Source organism: Canis lupus, chromosome 15 (genome assembly GCF_003254725.2).
Source record: "Canis lupus dingo isolate Sandy chromosome 15, ASM325472v2, whole genome shotgun sequence".
Lineage (NCBI taxonomy): Eukaryota > Metazoa > Chordata > Mammalia > Carnivora > Canidae > Canis > Canis lupus.
The window spans coordinates 40,349,225-40,371,178 of record NC_064257.1 but is presented as its reverse complement, the minus strand read 5'-3'; the positions used below and the strand labels follow the sequence as shown (position 1 = coordinate 40,371,178).

General features: G+C 36.9%; 1 protein-coding gene and 1 long non-coding RNA gene across 2 annotated transcripts in view; one reads left to right on the top strand and one right to left on the bottom strand.

Moving 5' to 3' along the window:
• The window catches only part of UTP20 (UTP20 small subunit processome component), a 95,652-nt gene that overhangs the window by 37,624 nt on the left and 36,074 nt on the right, over positions 1-21,954 (bottom strand). The window contains exons 23-29 of the mRNA XM_025439330.3: positions 20,410-20,500; positions 19,112-19,197; positions 18,450-18,575; positions 10,935-11,101; positions 8,758-8,966; positions 3,463-3,606; positions 2,494-2,573 (exon numbers count right to left, since the gene is read on the bottom strand). Of these exons, the coding sequence (XP_025295115.1) occupies positions 2,494-2,573; positions 3,463-3,606; positions 8,758-8,966; positions 10,935-11,101; positions 18,450-18,575; positions 19,112-19,197; positions 20,410-20,500 (903 nt within the window). The remainder of the gene's footprint in view (positions 1-2,493; positions 2,574-3,462; positions 3,607-8,757; positions 8,967-10,934; positions 11,102-18,449; positions 18,576-19,111; positions 19,198-20,409; positions 20,501-21,954) is intronic.
• LOC112654725 (uncharacterized) overlaps positions 1-21,954 on the top strand; it is a 32,936-nt gene that overhangs the window by 1,515 nt on the left and 9,467 nt on the right. The gene's annotated exons all lie outside the window — the stretch shown is intronic.

Here is a 21,954-nt window from a genome sequence, read left to right as displayed (position 1 = left end):
GAGAGATGGAGCCTCATGGAGGCCATGGCAGTCAGAACCAGAGCAGCTATTAGTGGCCAGGGACACTCCTGGTCTATGCTGGTTGTTCTGGCTTAATTATTTATAGCATCTCTTTTCGCCCTCAGGCATACAGTTGGGATTATATAATCACTCTAGTTAGGGAGCAAGTTTTTGTTGTCCTGAGTTCACTTCACTTCTGAGACAATTTAACCTTAGTTATAAGCTTGAAGATACTGGCTATAGTTCAGCTCTACTTGCATCTGTCCAAATACAAGGTAAAATGCTCAACTTCTCTGTAGATGAAAACCTGCTTAAATGTCTGGCACTATGTAAACTGTAACCATCCTTCAAAATGGATTTTTTTTTTTAACTTAAGAATCACATTCCAATGAAGGGGTTCTGAAATATTCTTTCTTCAATTCTCCCACACACAACAATATATGCACATCAGCTGTTGGAGATTTCAAAGAAAGTCAATCCATCCAAAGATTTCTTTCACGTATGAAAACATTTTTTCACATACAGAAAAATTTTTAAAAAGTTCTGCAGCATACCTCCTCTATTGCTCTGTGGCTTCTATTTTTCTCTGACCTATAATGAGAGAGAAACTGCAGAACATATGATGAGGTAGCATCCAGTGATGAAGGTCTGTACCCTAAGTAATGAACGATCCAACTAATATAAAAGGGAGTTACTATTGCCAAGTCTTCTTGGATGAAATGTCCTTCATGGGTCATTTGCATACAAATTATACAACTATAAAACATTCCTCAAGCATGCCTATGAAGTGCTGCTTATAAATGTCCAATTACAAGACAAGATAGGAAACTACTTTCTCAAGTTGGGAAATAAGAGAGTCCTTACTACCAGTAAAAATATTTTAAACAGGTTTTCCTGAGGAAGATGATGTCAAGGTCTTTGGTTTGTTTCTGAGGACTATTTAATGACGTGGGGAAATGTTCATGATATAAAGGTACATAAAAAATAAAATCAAAAGCTGGTTATATAGTATGATACCAATTTTGTAAAAAGTGATGTCCAAGATATTAAAATGTTGGAATTTACTGAATCAACAGTAATTTTTTTTTTAATTCTACCTTTCATTCTTCAAGACAGATGAGGGCAAACTTAAGTCTGTTTCCATCACTGAGATAAACAACATATGTTTCTACACTCTTCAGGAAATGTGCATTAGGTCTGTGACACAAGCATCTCTGAACCATCTATGGAGGAAGGTCCTGTGAACAGCTCATAATGTCCTCAAAAGGATGTTGACTTATGACCACGAAAGCTCTCTATATATTTGGATGTAGTTTCATAAGAACAGGAGACATCTAGGAAATCTAAATGGCCTGTGAAAATTTTCTGATTTTAAGTGGTAACTGGGAAAAAGACATAGAATGCCAATTACAAATCAGTTTTTATTTTTAAGCAAGGTTCCAAAAAATAGTAATATTTATATGCTGGCATAAATACAGGTATCCCTGGCTTTTCAAAAATTCATGTTATAACCACTTTGCTTTTATGAAAGAAGGTGGTAAGCTAAAACAGACTTCACCATTCGTTTTGCAGCAAGCCGTTACAGGGACAGCATGCACCTCTTGAGCAGTGACAGTGGCCCCTGTCAGGTTCCTTGCCTAGAAACTACACTCAGTGTGTCTGCATTCAGCCACCAGAGCTGTGAACTGTGTCTGGGAGCATCTGTGCTTTATCTAGATTTATTTTGTGCATCCCTTAGCAAGATGTGACCTAAGGTATTGGAAAAGCTTAAAAGAAGTAATTTTTTGGATCTAGGAACACTAAAACATTCTTCCATTTAAATTAGTAGTAATTACCTCTTTGTTTGATGCCATTTCAGCTTATGAAAGGTCTCATAGGAATGCTCTACTTTCAGAGAGCAATGGGAACCTGTATCTGCCATGTTTTACGTTCTGTTTTTCCCTTTTCTGGGCCAAATCAAACTACTGAAACAATTACTACACATTAGAAGAACATCCGTATCAATTCCAATACTTTTGATTTTTAATGAAACTGTAAAACTAGTAAAAATGTATAAGTTTTGCTATAATATATACCCTACAATCTTTAACTTAAGTTGTAAAATGTTATTTTACCTATATTTTCTGTTTTTTAAAATTATAAATGAACACCCCAAAGATATATCATAAAAAGTACCTCTTCCCTGCTCTGGGGTACCCAAACCTCCACACTTAACATTAGTAGTTTCTCACATATTCTTCTAGACATTTTCTACTTCATTTTATATTTATATGCATGCACAGGTATATTTCTTGGATTACATTGTTTGGCAACTTGTATTTTTCTTTAAACTGCATATTTTGAAATTCAGCTGCCTTATTCTCTTTAACTGCATCTTTGGTATATCACCACAAATTACATTATTAGTAACCTTGACTCATTTTGGTCAAACCTAGTCCTTTAAAGTCCTTTAAAACACTGTCCTGTTCAAAGGTGGGAGAAAAATGGTCATACCTTGCATTTCTGCTCCAGATACTAATTAGTTTCAGCAGAGGAGTAGGAAAATACTGACTCTCAGATCCAAGCCTTCTGATCTAAGACAAAATTAAAAACAGAATACAAAATAAAAACATATACAGAATTGTTGGGAAAATACAACTGAAAAGCATGACCAGTATAGAAACCACACCAGAGGGGACGCCAGGGTGGCTCAGCAGTTGAGCGTCTACCTTCAGCTCAGGGCATGATCCCAGTCTGAGGATCGAGTCCCACAATGGGCTCCCTGCGAGGACCCTGCTTCTCTCTCTGCTTGTGTCTCTGCCTCTCTCTCTAAATAAATAAATAAAATCTAAAAAAAAAAAAAAAAAAAAGAAAGAAAAAAAAGAAACCACACCAGAGGATAAAGAGCCAAGGGGCAGAGATTAACATTTAAAGGAAAAAAAAATAAAGGAATCCAAAATAATATCTACAGGGGAAAAACAGCAAAGATGAGCAAGAAGTGCTAGACATTTAAAAGGAAGGAGGTACTATAGGTTTCAACTGGTTAGAAATGACAGAGCTAAAGCAGCTAGAATTCCTAAAATCAAGTCTCCTCTAAACTCTTTTTAGCTATAGTTTCATCACAAAATGGTTACAAACAAGGAAATATGTAACAAGAATATCTGTATTTTATCTTCTCAAAATCCAGAGACACATCATTGAGGTGCTACAACAGTTACATTCCATTTGCTTAAGAGACACAACCATATTCAAATTGACCTTAAGTATAAATGTCATGGTATTACAGAAACCAGCTCTTGAGCTTTAGGTGACAGTGGAGGCAAGAAAACAGTTCTAAAACTTCCAGAAGCAAAGAAAGACTCGCCGTAAAAGAAAAGACCAGGACAGGCACTAGTGTCTGGGTGTGGACTGCCCTGGTTAAATAACACAATAATAAAGGAAGAAGCAGAAGGTATCCATGCAGAGTGTAGTAACAAAGCTCACCTGGGGCCAAACTGCGCCGTGAAAGACAGCATCAATTTCTTCTGTTTTGAATTGGTAAGACTCCCAATCCAAAAAGATGTCAGTTACCATTTTGATTCCAAGACGTCTTAAATTTTTCAGTGGGTTAATAAACCTGAGTTGTATCTGTAAAACAAAGATCTTCCCTTAAAAAAAAAAAGTTATTTCATTTTTTATCTTTGATTCCTTAAAGAGGCACTATTGCTCAGATGACTAAAAATCAAACTGGAAATCCTATTATTAAGTCTTGTGACTCTGGCTCTGAATCACATGGAAATTCCACTGAGCATTATAGTATTGCTGTTCTCATTGAACAAAATGGGAAAGGAGAGACTTAAAAAGATCAAATGGTGAGATGTGCTCCATTATCATGTTAAAGTGTCTGTGAGGAGGGGGGATCACAAGTCAAACAGCTGTCTTGTGTCCTACATTGTTGTATTTCTTTCTTTTTTTTTTAATTTTTATTTATTTATGATAGTCACAGAGAGAGAGAGAGGCGTAGAGACATAGGCAGAGGGAGAAGCAGGCTCCATACACCGGGAACCTGATGTGGGATTCGATCCTGGGTCTCCAGGATCGCGCCCTGGGCCAAAGGCAGGCGCCAAACCGCTGCGCCACCCAGGGATCCCCATTGTTGTATTTCTTTATCCAACTAATTGTCTCAAATAAAATCCTGATTTCTTCCTATGAACAGAACATTCTAAATAAAACAAATTTTTTTTTTTTTAGTTTTTGACATCACAATGCTTTAGATTAGGGGGAAAAACGAAACGTTTATATCAAATGAAAGTCACTTTCTTTTTTGTTTTCATAACTTGTATTATTATTTTTTACTTTTTCTAAAGCTAGGAGTTTTCAATTATTCTTGTAATTTAGTCTAGGAGACTAGTTAAAAGAATTTATGGTCTTTCTATATATTAAATACTTCATACAGTATAAGAGAATGAGGTGCCTGAATCAAGGCATGGGAAGATCTCAAAATATATAAAGAAAAATATAATTTGAAAAAAATCAAAATTTGTCTGTTTAGAGGCACAAAGGCTGGATGGAGTGGGTGGGAGTCTGAATTAACAGCAAACCTCTTTCATAACATAACTACTTCTAGTGGCACCCCCCTTCCCTATGAGTTACAAAATCATAAATATGTGGCCAGTTTGTTCAGGCTCTGAGTAGAATAATTTACTCAGGCCCCACCAATGACCCCAATGGCATGACAGCCATAGTTCTGACTTCAGCTTAAAATCTCACTGAAGGAAAATGTATTAAATTATGTGACAGACTAAAAATGACAAAGATACCCAATAGGAGAGGAATTATAAATTTGAATAAAGGAAAAGCTTCATGAAAGAGGTAGAATTTCTAGTGGATCTTAAAGGAATGTTGTAAAAACCAAATATATGGGGAAAGGTGCAACTTCTGATTGTTTTTCCATTTGATTAATATACTGTGGGCTCTGGATATATAAGTGGCAACTTATTTTTACATGGGACTTAATTATCTACACCAAAATCTAAACACCACCCTGAAATTTATGAAGACAACACAATAATATAATGAACATCAAGTTTTATGGCCATAATATCATGAAAAAAATGAATAGGGAAGTTATACTGTCAGGAAAACTGGATACTTTGATCAATGGAAGTATCTGAATCTAGGACAACACATTTTAAAGGCAAGTGAAAAGGAATAAAAATGTTATTAATATGCCATGCAAGGTCTCAGGTATCATCATATTTCATGTACCCATCAGGCTTCTACCATCTACTTTTGGCTAATTATCTCTTTATGCAAGTTACAAAGACAGGAGATAACAGGCAAGCCCCAGGGGATACAGCTGCAGGTCACTGTGCTTTGCTTCATTTCTAGGGCAGGATTTTCATTATCAGCTCTGTCATGTTCACTGAAAGATAAAAATTATTACTGCTTTTGAAAAAAAAACATGGTATCATGATCCCCTGGAACAAGTTTAAGAAACTAACCTTAGTAAAAATATGATATCAAGTCAGACACCCCCACCTTCTCCCTCTTCCCACTGCCCTGTGTAGGATCCACATCTGTTACTATGGTGCCAGCTGCCCAGTTTAATCAATAATTTTCAGTAAACTTGAGAAAAGCCCAGGAAGCAATTGTAGACTCTAGTTCCAGAGGAATAGTCCATATGCCTGAGTTATTCCATTGTTTAAATGTTCCAAAATAATGAAAGCAAAACCAAAACAACCCCTGTGATATACACTTCAGTGTCAGTCCATGACTTGGAGGAACTAAAAGAAAATGTAAATGTGTAACTTAGCTCAAACCCACCACAAAGTTTAACTTACTTAAGCAGTATTACTATACAGTAATTCATTACGGTACCTCAAGGAATTCTTTGAACTTGTCCAATATTTTTTTTTTAAAGCTCCAAACTGTCAAAAAGTTTAGCACCTCACTAACTAATGATCTATGAAATTGCATAAATGACTTTTTGAGTTACTGACTGTTGACTCAGGAGTAAAGCTGCATTACTGAGTAACATCTTCTAAGTTAACCAACAAGTCAGAGAACTTACATGGTTTATAAAATCTCTAACCTTTCATGATTTAATATATCCATGTATAGATAAAGTCATTGTCACTCACTAGTTGGCACAAAATGAAAATTCTCAGAGTTCTTCCTGTGGCCATGAAGCTCTTAAATAACAGAGAGAAAGAATTTCCCAAAACTTCTTTTCAGTTTCCACTGTTGCCTGCCCCCCCGAGCCTCTTTCCCACAGAGTAATCAGAGTGAAATTTTAAAAACATCAGAGAGACCTTATCCTGGCCTCAAACCTTTTCAGGTTTTCCAGTACACTTTGGAGTCAATCCATGTGGAACCCATAAGCCCATGAGGCCCCACCTACCTCTCGACCTTATCTGATAGGCTTCTTCTCGCTCCTTGTGCTCTAGCTATCTTGCCCTCTGTTCTTAGAATGTGCCAAAGCGGTTCTACCTCCACAACTTGGCAACACTAGTCATTTTTCTCTGCTTGAAATGTTCTTCCCATAGCTGGGTAAATACATGAGTTCAAATACCACCTCCTCAGACACGACACTGACCATCCATTCCCAGTTTGGTCATTTCCTATCACATCCTCTCATTTTATTTTAAATTCTTCACATCCTCATGTCTCTCCTCAACATGCTCATGTTTTCCTTTACTTTTGTGAATCTATGGAGTATACTCCAAGTATACTACCTTTTTTAAGTTTTTGGCTAATTATATCATCTGTGCCACTGCTGGCTGATTTTTCTCCTCAGTATGAGGAAAATTTTCATCCTTCTTAGCATGCCTGGTAAAACTTGACTGGATGTCAGACATTGTGAATTTTGTTTTCATTTACATCATCTGAAAGCTTTTTTGTTCTCAGATGCAATTAATTTGCTTGGGAAAAGTCTGATCTTTGTCAGCTCTGTAAGGTGTTGCCAGGGGAGCCTTTACTCCAGAGCTAATCTGGTTCCCCTACTGAGGCAATCCCCTGCCTAGGAATCTTCCTGGTGCCTTGGGTATTAGGAGGATTCTGCTCTAGCTGTTGAGAACATGAGCTGTTCCTAGCTTGTGTGAGTCAGAGGACTGTGGCTGCTCCTCTCTCATGGTTTCTCCATATCTCTTCAAGGTGGATCAACAGGGACTAGATTTGGCCTTCCCTCTCAAGCAACTAAAAACTAAAGGGAATACATGAGACAATGATTTTCAGCTACTAGACAGCAGGCAGCAAAGGACAGTCAGTCCTGAGATGGTAAACAGATGAGGTAGAGTCCTGTACGTCCCCCAGATTCCTGCGGGGAGTTTCAGGCATCAGTGTGAGAAGGAAGAGTCCAGGCACAGGTCAGTCAATGGATATAAACCTGTCTCATTCCCCACCTAGAATGATGTCTGGTAGATAGGAGGTGTGAAATAATATTTATTGAATAAATGGACAGGAATTTTTGTTTGCTTTGTTCACTATTCCATTTCCAGTGCTTAGAACAGTGCCTGTCACATAACAGGGGCTCAATTAATATTTGTTGGAGGAATGAATGAAAGAATAAAGAAAACAAAATGGTGTCTAACAAAACAGAAGATGTATTCTAAATCCCTGGAGCATGGTAATCAGAGATTATTTACCACTAAAGCAGATTTATAACCGTGTGTGGCCCAAAAAACAGCCTAAAATTTTGGCTGTCAATTTTCAGTTATCATGACCATATCTGAAAGGCAGTTGACCAGGCATATCCATAAATCAAATGAAAATATTTTATCCCAATTAAAACCATGCCTATTTATCATTAACTGAGAATTTACAGTAAAATCTGAGTCTAGATCTTCAAGTCCCACTAAGAAGCCTTTAGTCCATAAGGACATTAAATTTCCCTAAGCTCTCCAGAGAGTATACTTATGTCCACATACTTCTTCCAACAGAATATAAATATATTGCCTTTAATGCAATTCAGAAAATATTTACTGAGCACTAACTTGTGAGGCCTCTGGCAATTAGCTGGCTGCCAGGTCTTGCTGCTTCTCTTTCTTTATTCAAAACGTTGCACTTATACCAGGCAAGCATTTATTTTAAAAGACCTCTGGGCAACTCTTATCTCAAAATAACAAGAATGATATTATTAACAGTATTTTGTTCATTCTCCAACCATTCTGGATAGAGCTGGAAGATATCCTATACCTCTAAGCTCTTGAAATTAAAATAAGAAATATCAGCTCAACTATCCCTGACTTTAGCTTCTGAGATGTGTACAGAACTAACTCACATCCTATTATTTGAATCTCTTTAAAATATACAAGTGATACACAGCTGACCCTTGAACAATGCAGGGGTCAGGGGCACTAATCCCCTACACTGTAAAAAAATCCATGCATAACTTTTTATTCCTCCAAAACTTAACTACTAATAGCTTACTGTTGCCTGGAAGCCTTACTAACACCATAAATGGTTAACACATACTTTGTATGTTATATTTACTACATACTGTACTCTTACTTTATAATAAAGTCAACTAGAGAAATGGTTATTAAGAAAATAATTAGGAAGAGAATGTATACTTATGGTACTGTGCTGTGTTTATTGGGGAAAAAATCCCATTTATAAGTGGACTCACAGTTTAAACCCATGTTGCTCAAGGGTCACCAATAATTTGCATTCTCCAACTACACATAAATATTTAGAACAGTGAAGACTGCGAGATATTCAGCTCCCAACCAATTTTCCAAGTGAAATGCAGACTCTTACTGGCCCAAGAAGAAAGCAACTGCAATGAATCTCTCTCACCTTTTCTCGTTGGTCGAGGACGTGTGATGCAGTTGCTGTCAAGCATAGCAGTATCTGCAAAATCTTTGGTAAATATGCACTGATCAGATGACTAATGTTCTTCAATACTATTTCAAGGCTATTTAGGATACCATGCTGACGACCTAAAGGCAGAACTTTAGACAAATCCAAGTCTTCTACTGCTTGAATGACAGCAGAATGGCATTCTCCTAGATAGCATGTAAAAGGAAATATTAGTTACTCTCTAATTACAGCTTCCTTTTAACTTCCCTCAATGATACAGTATTTTCTGTTCTAATGATTTATAGATGATAATATACTTTCCTAATGTATTTGCTCCTGATTCTCTTACCAAATATTCAATGAGCTAGGCATGTTGGGTTTTAGTATTAGCACTTTGTAGATGAGGAAACTGAGAATAAAGGAGAAACTTGTGCCAGAACTAAGTCTCTAAGCCCCATTCTCATCCTATTTAGATTACTTCCCCAAACCTGAGTTATCAATAGTCTTTTGTTCTACCTAGGGACTTCCTATACATTTTTCTCATTCTCAGCTTTCACTATGTTGACTTGAGCAGTTTCAGAGAAAATGTCCTGTCTGCTACATTAGAAGCTTCTCGAGTGCTGAGAATCAAATGTTTTCTCTTGCCGCCCCTGGTGAATGAATAAAACAATAGTCCTTTATAAACAGGTACCAAATTGATTCTATAATTTACTTAAAAGACTTGAATTGTTATTGCTTGAGCTTTACTTGAAACCAACCAGTATGGAATCATGAGCTTGCTAATTAATACACCTAAATAATCTAGCCAATAAAGAGTATCATTTATAGCTGCCCTCTTACAATGGAAGTTGTTTCACTGAGCAAAAAGCCTTTGTCTTCATCAGGGCCAACTTCCTTCACAAGGCAGTATTACACTGAACAAAAACATTTTAACAGCTGAACCCATTATCACAGAAAAAATACAAAACTTCATCCAACACATTAATGTACAAATACCTGTGTTTGCCCAAGGCAAAGCAATTTTGGGATAAGAGTAGAGATTCTGTAGTCAGAAAGATCTGCCTTTTTTTTTTTTTTTTAAGATTTTATTTATTTATTCATGAGAGATACAGGGAGAGAGAGAGGCAGAGGCACAGGCAGAGGGAGAAGCAGGCTCCATGCAAGGAGCCCAACGCGGGACTCGATCCCTGGAGCCTCCAGGATCATACCCTGGGCTGAGGTGGTTCTAAACTGCAGAGCCACTGGGGCTGCCAGATTTGCCATTTTCTAGCTGAATAGTCATAAGCAAAATACTAAACTCTTTAAGGCTCAGTTTCCTCATTGGTAAAATGGGAACGGTCAGGTAATGATACCTCAGGAGGCTGTCTTAAGGATCAACGGAGTTGTACGCAAAAGGGCCCATTATAACATCTGGCATGAAGTAAGCACTCAATAAATGTGAGCTATTATTATTGTTAATTACTAACACTGCATACCAGAGAACAGACCATAGAGCTGTTGGTCTATGGCATTCTCCTAGATATGGAGAATCAGCTCACTGTACCTACTTATTACACCTACTTTGTTTAGATGGTGAGGTTGAGAGCATCAATTCTTACTTTTCTGCTTTCAAAAGTGAAAAGTGTACAGGAGGTATTCAACAAATCATTACTCCATAGATAAATGACTTTGTGAATGGATAAATATTAAGACAATTAAACATGCTCTAAGTTTCTAAGGAAAAATCTATTCATTATATTTGGGTAAGTAACATTTTTCAAATGCCTAAATGCACAACAACAATACATGTTCCTTTTCTTTCCTTTTTAGTTTTCTTTCTTTTTTTTTTTTTTTTTTTAAAGTAATCACTATAATCAGCATGGGCCTCAAACTTACAACCTCATGATCGAGTCACATGCTCCACCAACTGAGCCAACCAGGTGCCTTCCAAAATACACATTTTCTAATTAGGGGCTTATTGATCCATGGATGATGGTAATCTCCAGGATCAACTGTGAGCTCCATCTAATTTAATCAAAATTTAAAATGATTACACTTTAGCCAAAAGGCCGCCAATGAGATTGGGAAGAATAATCCTATTAGAAGATGTCCAAGAGCATGGGAAATCTACCCTGAGACATTCAAAGTCTACAGCAGACAACACACATTCAGAGTAGCAGGAAGTTGATAGCTACCATTCTTGAAGTGCTTCACAGGTTCAAACAGCAAGTCTAAGAACATCTGGATCTCCTCTGGTTGGGTCCCAGCGAGGAACCTCAGAACAATGGACATACGAGTGCCTGAAGCAGATTTCCCCTGAGTTTTACTGCCAGTCTTATTCTTCATTCGGCCATACAAAATTCTAAAAAGTCAAAGAACATTATTTTGTTTGCACATTAATCCTAAAACATAATGCTAGTCATTTTGTTTTCCTAAGAGGTTAGAATAGCAATTCAAAAGACTTAAAATATAAAACAAGGAAGGATGAAAATAGAAATTAGATATTGAACATACAAAATTTAGAAAAACAATGACAACAACAAAAACTATGGCTTAGGGAAACAGGAAGAAGAAAATAATAAAAATAAAGGCCAAAAGGTGGTTCTTTGTAGAAGGAAAAAAGTAGTAAAATAGGCAAGCCAAATGAAAATGAAAAAAAAAGGAAAAAGAAAAAAGAAAAGAATATGTAGATTAAAAGGAAATAAGTGAATACAACTAAGTAAAATAAGGAAACTGGAAAGTCTTAAGTGGGTAATTTTCTGAAAAAGAAAAAAACAAAACAAAACAAATAAGGAAAAGGAACTTAAGAAGGAAACCTGAACAGAAGAGTAATCATGAGTAAACATGGAACTCAGATGAATTTTTTAAATTTTTAAGGAAAACTAATTCCCATACTATGAAGTTTCATAGCTAAGAGAAAGAAGGAACAGTCCTTTTCCATATATGAAGGTGGTATAACTGTGATACTGAGATGAGATGATGAACGAAAATAAAATTATATACCATTCTTGCTTATAAACATAAAACCCATTTCTAAATACAAAATCCAGTGCTGCATTAAAACAATATTAAAGCCAAGTAAGGATTTACCCCAGGAATGCAAGAAACAATCACTAGCAAAGTCTAATGAGTTGATATAGATCAATGGCTCATTGGAAAAATTAATATTATCATTTTAATCCATGCTTAATAGACATTCTAATAAGATTCAACATCCATCCCTGATAAAATACTAAACCCCCTAGTCATAGGACTTACTTTCTTAGTACAAGTGTTAATTTATAACAAATGTTATTGCTTTAACATTCAAAATTTAAACACCGTGGTTTTTAAACTTTTCAATATTAGAACCCCTTTATACTCATCAGCATTTTTGAGGTCCCCAAAGGGCTTTTGTGTGAGTTTTATTTACTGATATTTATCTTGGTAGAAGTTATTTTTTAAAAATATTTTATTTATTTGAGAAAGAGAGCATAAGAGACAGTGTGTGTGAAGACATGTGTGAGCATGCACAAGCAGGAAGGAGGGGCAGAGGGAGAAGCAGGGAGTCTGACGTGGGACTGGATCTCAGGATCCAAGGATCATGACCCAAGCTGAAGGCAGACACTTAACCTACTAAGCCACCTAGGTGCCCTCTCTTGGTAGAAATTAAAATGAGTTAATGTAAGTAACATTTTTAATGAAAAATTTTATCTTCCAAACCTCTCCCCACCAAAAATTAGTAAGTCTAAAGGCATACTTTAATTTTTCCTCCCCACCTTTTTTATTGTCTTATTAGAAAATAACTGGATTTTCCTATCTGTTTCTGCATTTAATCAGCTGCATTATGTTATAGCTGCAGAAAAGCCAGCCGTAAGCAAATATGCAGTTGGAGAAGGGAAAAATATTTCATAAACTTTCAGATAATTCTGGATATTTCACTTTGATACTATACCAGACCTCAACAAGTGGTAGTTTCTTAAAGGCTAGTTGCAAGGCAGATTCCGGTCTTATTAATAAGCTTTGTGATCTCTGTTACATTAAAACCTATCTATCTTGCACTTTGAATTGATCTTTAGCTGTGAATGATTCTGTAGCACGCATTGGTTATTTGGAAAACATGCCAATCAATGGGTAACTAATATTCAGAAGTGCTTTATGCGCACTTCCCATTTTGTCATATAAATCAATACAAAGACAAGCACTCAAGGCTTAAGATTCACCAAGAACATGAAATGAAACTAGCGTTTGTTTTTTCTTCTTAAACACCAGCTGTGTGACAATGAAGACTGACTTGTATAGTTTGGAGCCACTGTCGTGATTAGTGCTAAGGCACTGGCAGTTTTACACTGTTGTTTTTGCGTTGTCAGCAAAAATGTTGGCAGAGTGGGAAAAGGTGTCTGAGTAGTACTTTTTTAAAATTTTTTTTAATTGGAGTTAAATTTGACAACATATAGCATAACACCCAGTGCTCACTGCACCAAGCGCCCCCTCAGTGCCCACCACCCAGTCACCCCAACCCCCTGCCCACCTCCTCTTCCACTACCCCTTGTTCATTTTCCAGAGTTAGGTGTCTCTCATGTTTTGTCACCCTCACTGATATTTTCATTCATTTTCTCTCCTTTCCCATTATTCCCTTACACTAATGTTTATATATTCCCCAAATGAATAAGACCATATAAAGTTCGTCCTTCTCCGATTGACTTATTTCACTCAGCATAATACCCTCCAGGTCCCTCCAAGTTGAAGCAAATGGTGGGTATTTGTCGTTTCTAATGGCTGAGTAATATTCCACTGTATACATAGACCACATCATCTTTATCCATTCATCTTTCAATGGACACCAAGGCTCCTTCCACAGTTTGGCTATTGTGGACATTGCTGCTAGAAACATCGGAGTGCACATGTCCTGGCATTTCACTGCATCTGTATCTTGGGGTAAATCCCCAGCAGTGCAATTGCTGGGTCGTAGGGCAGATCTATTTTTAACTCTTTGAGGAACCTCCACACAGTTTTCCTGAGTGGCTGTACCAGTTCACATTCCCACCAACAGTGCAAGAGGGTTCCCCTGTCTCCACATCCTCTCCAACATTTGTTGTTTCCTGCCTTGTTAATTTTCCCCATTCTCACTGGGGTGAGGTGGTATCTCATTGTGGTTTTGATTTGTATTTCCCTGATGGCCAGTGATGCGGAGCATTTTCTCATGTGCTTGTTGGCCATGTCTATGTCTTCCTCTGTGAAATTAATGTTCGTGTCTTTTGCCCATTTCACGATTGGATTCTTTGTTTCTTGGCTGTTGAGTTTAATAAGTTCTTTACAGATCTTGGATACTAGCCCTTTATCTGATAGGTCATTTGCAAATATCTTCTCCCATTCTGTAGGTTGTCTTTGAGTTTTGTTGACTGTTTTGGTGTGCAAAAGCTTCTTATCTTGATGAAATCCCAATAATTCATTTTTGCCTTTGTTTCTCTTGCCTTCATGGATGTATCTTGCAAGAAGCTGGTGTGGCCAAGTTCAAAAAGGGTGTTGCCTGTGTTCTCCTCTAAGATTTTGATGGATTCCTGTATCACATTTAGATCTTTCATCCATTTTGAGTTTATCTTTGTGTATGGTGTCACATGACTGTCCAATTTTCCCAGCACCATTTATTGAAGAGACTGTCTTTTTCCAGTGGATAATCTTCCCTGTTTTGTTGAATATTACTTTATCATAAAGTTGAGGGTCCACTTCTGGATTCTCTATTCTGTTCCACTGATCTATGTCTGTTTTTGTGCCAGTACCAGACTGCCTTGATGATCACAGCTTTGTAGTACAACTTGAAATCCAGCATTGTGATGCCCCCGGCTCTGGTTTTCTTTTTTAATATTCCCCTGGCTAAAAAAATAAAAAATAAAAAGAATAAAAAAAAATAAAAATTAAAAAATCCCCTGGCTATTCAGGGTCTTTTCAGATTCCACAGAAATCTTAAGATGATTTGTTACACCTCTCTGAAGAAAGTCCATGGTATTTTGATAGGGATTGCATTAAATATGTACATTGCCCTGGGTAACATTGACATTTTCACAATATTAATTCTGCCAATCCATGAGCATGGAATATTTTTCTATCTCTTTGTGTCTTCCTCAATTTCTTTCAGAAGTGTTCTATAGTTTTTAGGGTATAGATCCTTTACCTCTTTGGTTAGGTTTATTCCTAGGTATCTTATGCTTTTGGGTGCAATTGTAAGTGGGATTGACTCCGTAATTTCTCTTTCTTCAGTCTCATTGTTCGCGTATAGAAATGCCATTGTAAAATCAATGCCCAATGATTTCTGGGCATTGATTTTGTATCCTGCCACACTGCCGAATTGCTGTATGAGTTCTAGCAATCTTGGGGTGGGGTCTTTTGGGTTTTCTATGTACAGTATCATGTCATCTGCGAAGAGGGAGAGTTTGACTTCTTCTTTGTCAATTTGAATGCCTTTTATTTCTTTTTGTTGCCTGATTGCTGAGGCTAGGACTTCCAGTACTATGCTGAATAGCAGTGGTGAGAGTGGACATCCCTGTTTTGTTCCTGGTCTTAGGGGAAAGGTTCCCAGTGTTTCCCCATTAGAATGAGATTTGCTGTGGGCCTTTCGTAGATGGCTTTTAAGATACTGAGAAATGTTCACTCTATCCCTACACTCTGAAGAGTTTTGATCAGGAATGGATGCAGTATTTTGTCAAATGCTTTCTCTGCATCTATTGAGAGGATCATATGGTTCTTGTTTTTTCTCTTGTTGATATGATCAATCACATTGATTGCTTAACGAGTGTTGAACCAGCCTTGCATCCTGGGGATAAATCCCACTTGGTCATGGTGAATAATCTTCTTAATGTATTATTGGATCCTATTGGCTAGTATCTTGTTGAGAACTTTTGCATCTGTGTTCATCAGGGATACTGGTCTATAATTCTCCTTTTTGGTGGGGTCTTTGTCTGGTTTTGGAATTAAGGTGATGCTGGCCTTATAGAACATGTTTGGAAGTACTCCATCTCTTTCTATCTTTCCAAACAGCTTTAGTAGAATCGGTATGGTTTCTTCTTTAAACGTTTGATAGAATTCCCCTGGGAAGCCATCTGGCCCTGGACTTTTGTGTCTTGGGAGTTTTTTGATGACTGCTTCAATTTCCTCTTGGTTATTGGCCTGTTCAGGTTTTCTATTTCTTCCTGTTCCAGTTTTAGTAGTTTGTGGTTTTCCAGAAATGAGTCCATTTCTTCTAGATTGTCTAGAAGACAATTGGCATATAACTGCTCATAAGTTTTTAAAATCGTTTGTATTTCCTTGGTATTGGTGGTGATCTCTCCTTTCTCATTCATGATTTTATTAATTTGAGTCTTTTCTCTCTTCTTTTTAATAAGGCTGGCTAATGGTTTATGTATCTTATTAATTCTTTCAAACAACCAACTCCTGGTTTTGTTGATCTGTTCCACAGTTCTTCTGGTCTCTATTTCATTGAGTTCTGCTCGAATCATTATTAATTCTCCTCTTCTGCTGGGTGTAGGATCTATTTGCTGTTTTTTCTCCAGCTCCTTTAGGTGCAAGGTTAGCTTTTGTATTTGAGTTCTTTCCAGTTTTTGGATGGATGCTTGTACTGCAATGTATTTCCCCCTCAGAATGGCTTTTGTTGTATCCCAAAGACTTTGAATGGTTGTATCTTCATTCTCATTAGTGTCCATGAATCTTTTTAATTCTTCCCTAATTTCCTGGTTGACCCTTTCATCTTTGAGCAGGATGGTCCTTAACCTCCACATGTTTGAAATCCTTTCAAACTTCTTGTGATTTAGTTCTAGTTTCAAAGCATTATGGTCTGAAAATATGCAGGGGACGATCCCAATCTTTTGGTACCGGTTAAGACCCAATTTGTGACCCAGTATGTGGTCTCTTCTGGAGAAAGTTCCATGTGCACTTGAGGAAAATGTGTATTCAGTTGCATTTGGTGTAAAGTTCTGTAAATATCTGTGAAATCCATCTGGTCCAGTGTATCATTTCTTTGGACATGTTGTGCTTAGAAGATCTGTCGATTGTAGAAAGCACTATATTTAAGTCACCAAGTATAAGTGTTATTATCTAAGTATGTCTTAACTTTAGTTATTAATTGATTGATATACTTGGCAGCTCCCACATTCGGGGCATAAATATTCATGACTGTTAGGTCCTCTTGTTGGATAGATCCTTTAAGCATGATATAGTGTCCCTCTTCATCTCTTACTAGTCTTTGGGATAGACTTTAATTTATCTGATATGAGGATGGCTACCCCTGCTTTCTTTTGAGGACCATCTGAATGGTAAATGCTTCTCCAACCTTTTATTTTCAGGCTGTAGGTGTTCTTATATCTAAAATGAGCTCCCCCTTGGATGCTTTTTTCCATCTATATTTTTTTTTTCCATCTTCCTACCTTGATAGAAGCACAAACTCTTCTCACTGTAGCATTCCAGCTGTTCTCTCTTTAAATCTTAGACCGAATTCGTAGGTTTTCAGGATGATTTGAAAGTTATCTAGGTAAGTTGGTGGGGACAGGTGACTTGGGGACCCCACTCTTCTGCCATCTTGCCCCGCCTCCCTGGGTAGTATTTTGAAAAAAGCTTTATTTAACCTTGTGGGCCCCTGAAAGCATCTCAGTGACAGCCCCCGCCAAGAAGGAGCAAAACAAATTTTAAGAAGGGCTGCAACAGAAACATTACTGTTAAATCCAGCAGCAAGACAAGGACAACCACAAACACTACCACCACAGTCAATTCTCAATTCTTCTATACTATACTGTGTGGGTAATATGCAAATTAAAAAAAAAAAAAAAAACAGAAAAAAGAGGTTTTAAAAAAATCTTTATGATTAAAAATTAATTAAATTAGATTAATTAGGCTTAGATTCACTATAGGCCATGGAGTTTACCTTCTGGCAGGGGAAACAAATGATAAACAAGAGGCTATGTCAGACAATTGTGAAGAAAAATAAAGCAAGGTTAAGGGACTAAAAGGTGATTAAAGGAAGGTGGGACTTTACACAAGGTGGTGAAGGGAGGCAACCTGACAATGACATTTGAGAGGAGACTGAATGCAAAAGAAGAGCTAGTGCTCACGTGTTCCAAGCACAGGGACCAGCAGGTCCACTGACTTTGAGGTGGACTCCAAGGGGGCCAGGGAATGGAAGCGGTGTGGTTGGACAAGAAGTCTGCAGCTAGGTCATACCAAGCCCTCAAAGAAGGAGCAAGGATTCCCTACTTTATTTTCAGTAAAATGTAACCTCAAAGGGTTTTTTAGAATAGGAGACTAACGATTTGATGACTGTTACTGACTATTGCTTTTTCAACCACGAAAATTCAATGAAAACAATTAAAGCTAATAACAAAGGTTTGTAATGTGAATGTTTAAATAATCAATACCAAAAATCAACAGCTTTTATACCTCATAATTAGTTATACACCAAATGAATGAATTATTTTTACTATTTCTCAATAATAATACTTAAGAGGAATACAGGATTTAATTTTAACATTATTATTAAAATAACTGCATGGCAAGATCTTTCCTTATGTTACAGACAAAATATTTTAAAATAAGTCTCTGTAACAATTTGACTTTGTTAAAAAAAAGCAAAATAAAATAAAAAATGGAATATTCCATTATAATCACTGAATGAATCATAATACCATATTCACAATTACTTTTGTAATTAACTTTTAAAAAAATTCAGTTTTAAACAGGGTAAATACCTCATCAGAACAGGAAACAGAGCTGCTCGGTGGGCCGTTTTCACTACCGTATTATCTTCAGAAATGCTAAAATGTACTATCTCTTCCTTAAAGCTTCTGTCTTCAAGCAATCTTTGCAAGTTTTCCCTTTAAAAACGGAATATAGAACAAATCATCAGTTAATAATCAATGGTATTTTTTAAAAATGCAATATAGTAGTACAGTGATATGTATAATAGAAATATGAATTAATATATTATAGTTGACATTCATAAAGGAAAATTTTCAGGAAATGACAGGTTTTCAAATTTTAAAAAGTAAAGGTGATTATGAGGAATTAAAACTTAGTCAACAATTCAGCCATTTAAAAAAGATTAATACAAAAGCTTTCTTCAGTTCTTATAGAGAGTGATCATGATTCCCTAAGTAATCACAAAGATTCTGACATCACTGAAGCAACAAGAAATGATATAGCCTTCTCTTTTCTACCTTATCTTTGGAGAAGCACTCTTAATACACAAATATACTTTGAGTTTTCATTTTTTACCTGAAAATAGCCTTACGATTATAGTCAAAAAGGGAAATTTCCCAGGCCTTCACAAAATTATTTTAGAAGAGGTGCTCAGGTAGAAAGGTAAAAATCAGCCAAAGAAATAGCATTTCTTTAGCTTCAAATAACTTACCTGTAAGGGAGGATATGTGGATGTTTATATGTCATTATACAATCCAGGGCTATTTTTTGCACTGTTTGATCTTGATGTAGCAACAACTAAGAATAATATTTTATAGAATAAATTAATGAAGTCACATATACACATACCATGGAATAGTAATTTACTTGGGTTAATGTAAATTAGATTTCTTAGAATCTAAATTTTTTAGACGTGGGTTAAAGGTGATCCCTGACAACAGCCTTACATTTTCCCAGAAGTGCAGCATGAACAGAATATGTGCAATGAACTAAGTGGAAACAAAACTCTGACCCCTGAATCCTACATGCCAGACTCTCGGGTTTATCAGTCTTCTGGTCAAGGCCAATTCCCTACATAAATTTGGGTTCATACCAGCTGGGCTGGTCCCATGATGACAGAAAGCTCCCATAATGCCGTGAAAGTAATGGCAGTCAGTAAGATGCCAGGAAAGAGGGCCTAGTACAGAGCCTCTCAGATCAGATGGTTTAGAATTTAGCTTCCTACAGATTTGAGCTCTGGCTTTATAAACAAACTGTATCTGAATTATGGGCATAACGAGGATAAATTCTGCTGAAATCATATAAGTTCCATCTAAAAAAATCCAAATGAGGGGATCCCTGGGTGGCTCAATGGTTTAGCGCTGCATTTGGAACAGGGCCTGATCCTGGAGACCCGGGATCAAGTCCCACATTGGGTTCCCTGCATGGAGCCTGCTTCTCCCTCTGCCTGCATCTCTCTCTCTCTCTCTCTCTCTCTGTCTATCATGAATAAATAAAACCTTTAAAAAAATAATAAAAGACATCCAAATGAAAAAAGGAAATCTTGTTTCCCCAGATGGCTTAGAATGACATCCAATGCTTACTCTGTTTCTGATATTAAATTTTTTTCTGCAATCTTTTCTATAACTGAAGATTATACATGTGACTGCAAAAGATACTTACTCCAACTATCAGCTTTTACTCAGTGTAATAGATCCTGAAATCCCAGCACTCTGTAACGTTACCTTACCTAGAAGTGAAAAGTAGCTAGCTTCTTTTGACACAGCCTCCACTGTTAATACAGCTGATCAAGGTTTAGACACCTGAAATGTGTTTATAATCAACAAAATAGCTAAAGTCTAAAACTGTTTATCAAGATACAGAAAATAGTTATTAATTTTTACAACACAGTACTTAAAATGTAGACATGGGCCCTATTCATCAACAATTATTAAAAGCCTAAAAGTTATTTTGGTAAACAACAGAGAAAAGTCACAAAGAACTGCAGTGGCAAAAATTTATTTTACTTACCTGAAGATATAGCTCATATAATCTGGATTCCAGATATAGGGCGCGTGGATTTGAAAACTTAGAGAAAACTTGCAAATGAGCAATTAACTGCCTAAAAAAGAAAAACCAAAAACCATAGGGTAATACAGAATTAAAGAAAAGAGATTTTCTTTTTTTTGGAGGGGGGGGGGGAGAGAACACACATGTTGGGGGTAGAGGGTGGTGAGCAGAGGGAGAGGGAGATGGAGAATCCCAAGCAGGCTCCACTCCTAGCATGGAGCCCAACATGGGGCTCGCTCTCATGACCCTATGATTATGACCTGAGCCAAAATCAACAGCTGGATACTGAACCAGCTGAGCCACTCAGGCACCCTCAGAGATTTTCTTAAGATGATAGTACCCACCAATTTTAGTCTCTCTGACAAGTATGCCAAATGCCCTGACTATAGTTTCACTGTTAATTAAACAAACAAGTTTTAACTATTTGCATTTAGGAACTTATTCTCCAGAATTCTAAATCTTAGGCAGGACTTCCTCTGAAATCCAGGCTTCCCTACCCCAGAGAGTCATTCAGGATGTGCTTAGAATGGTTTAAATTAAACCAGACACAGGAAGAAAGTAATCAAAACAACGAAATATTGCAAACCTGAACACAGATAATTTTTGGAATGATTCCTTTTCTAGGTTCTATGCAGGAGAAAGGAAGATTGGTACATTGTACAAAAAGGTACATTCTTCCTCACTTTCATATGACATAAACACTGATGTCAGGAGCCAGAGGTCCATATGTAGATAACCATAGCTCTTGCTTAAACCAAGAAGGAAAATGAAAGAACAACATTCTGTGGTCAAAAGTTAAACACAGAGATGAGACAGCAAGCCAATTACATCACCCACTGAAAGAGGTCGAGAAGAGAGCTTCTACAATAGCTACTCACTCGACTTCTTAATCCACAGGCTCCAGGAAGCTTTAAAAATATTTGGGAAACAAACTGTTTTATCTCTACATATAATTGATAAGAAGTATTAAGGCTTAAAAAAAAACAAACAAACCTTGAATGAATAAACAGTCACAATTTGGGGGGATTTTATTTGCCTATCTCAAGAACAAAAGTGGGGAGAAGTGAGGAGACAGAAAAAACAAGCTGTGTGTGTAGTACTGACTCAGGGGGATGGGACTGAGTGCTTCAGAGCCTCATCTTCCTCATCTGGACAAAGACAAGACCCCCTGGACTTTGTGCAAAGACTGAACAACAACAACAAAAAAAGTTGTGGGGCCTCTGCTCCACAAAATAAATTGCTCCTGGGCACAAAAATGCAAAACTGTAAAAGTCCTACTAGTTAATACAGACAAAATAACCTGGCCATTATGACCTTCTTATATATGATAGAGAAATACGGTAGCACTTTTGCTTATATTTAGCTTATGTGCCAACCTGTCTACATTATGTGTTTGGTTTTGTTATCAAACACTAATTTATGTGATGCAATGAAAGTATTTTGTAGATGTTCGTATTTATAATCAGCTGACTTTAAAGGGGATTGCCCTCAATAATGTGCACTGGC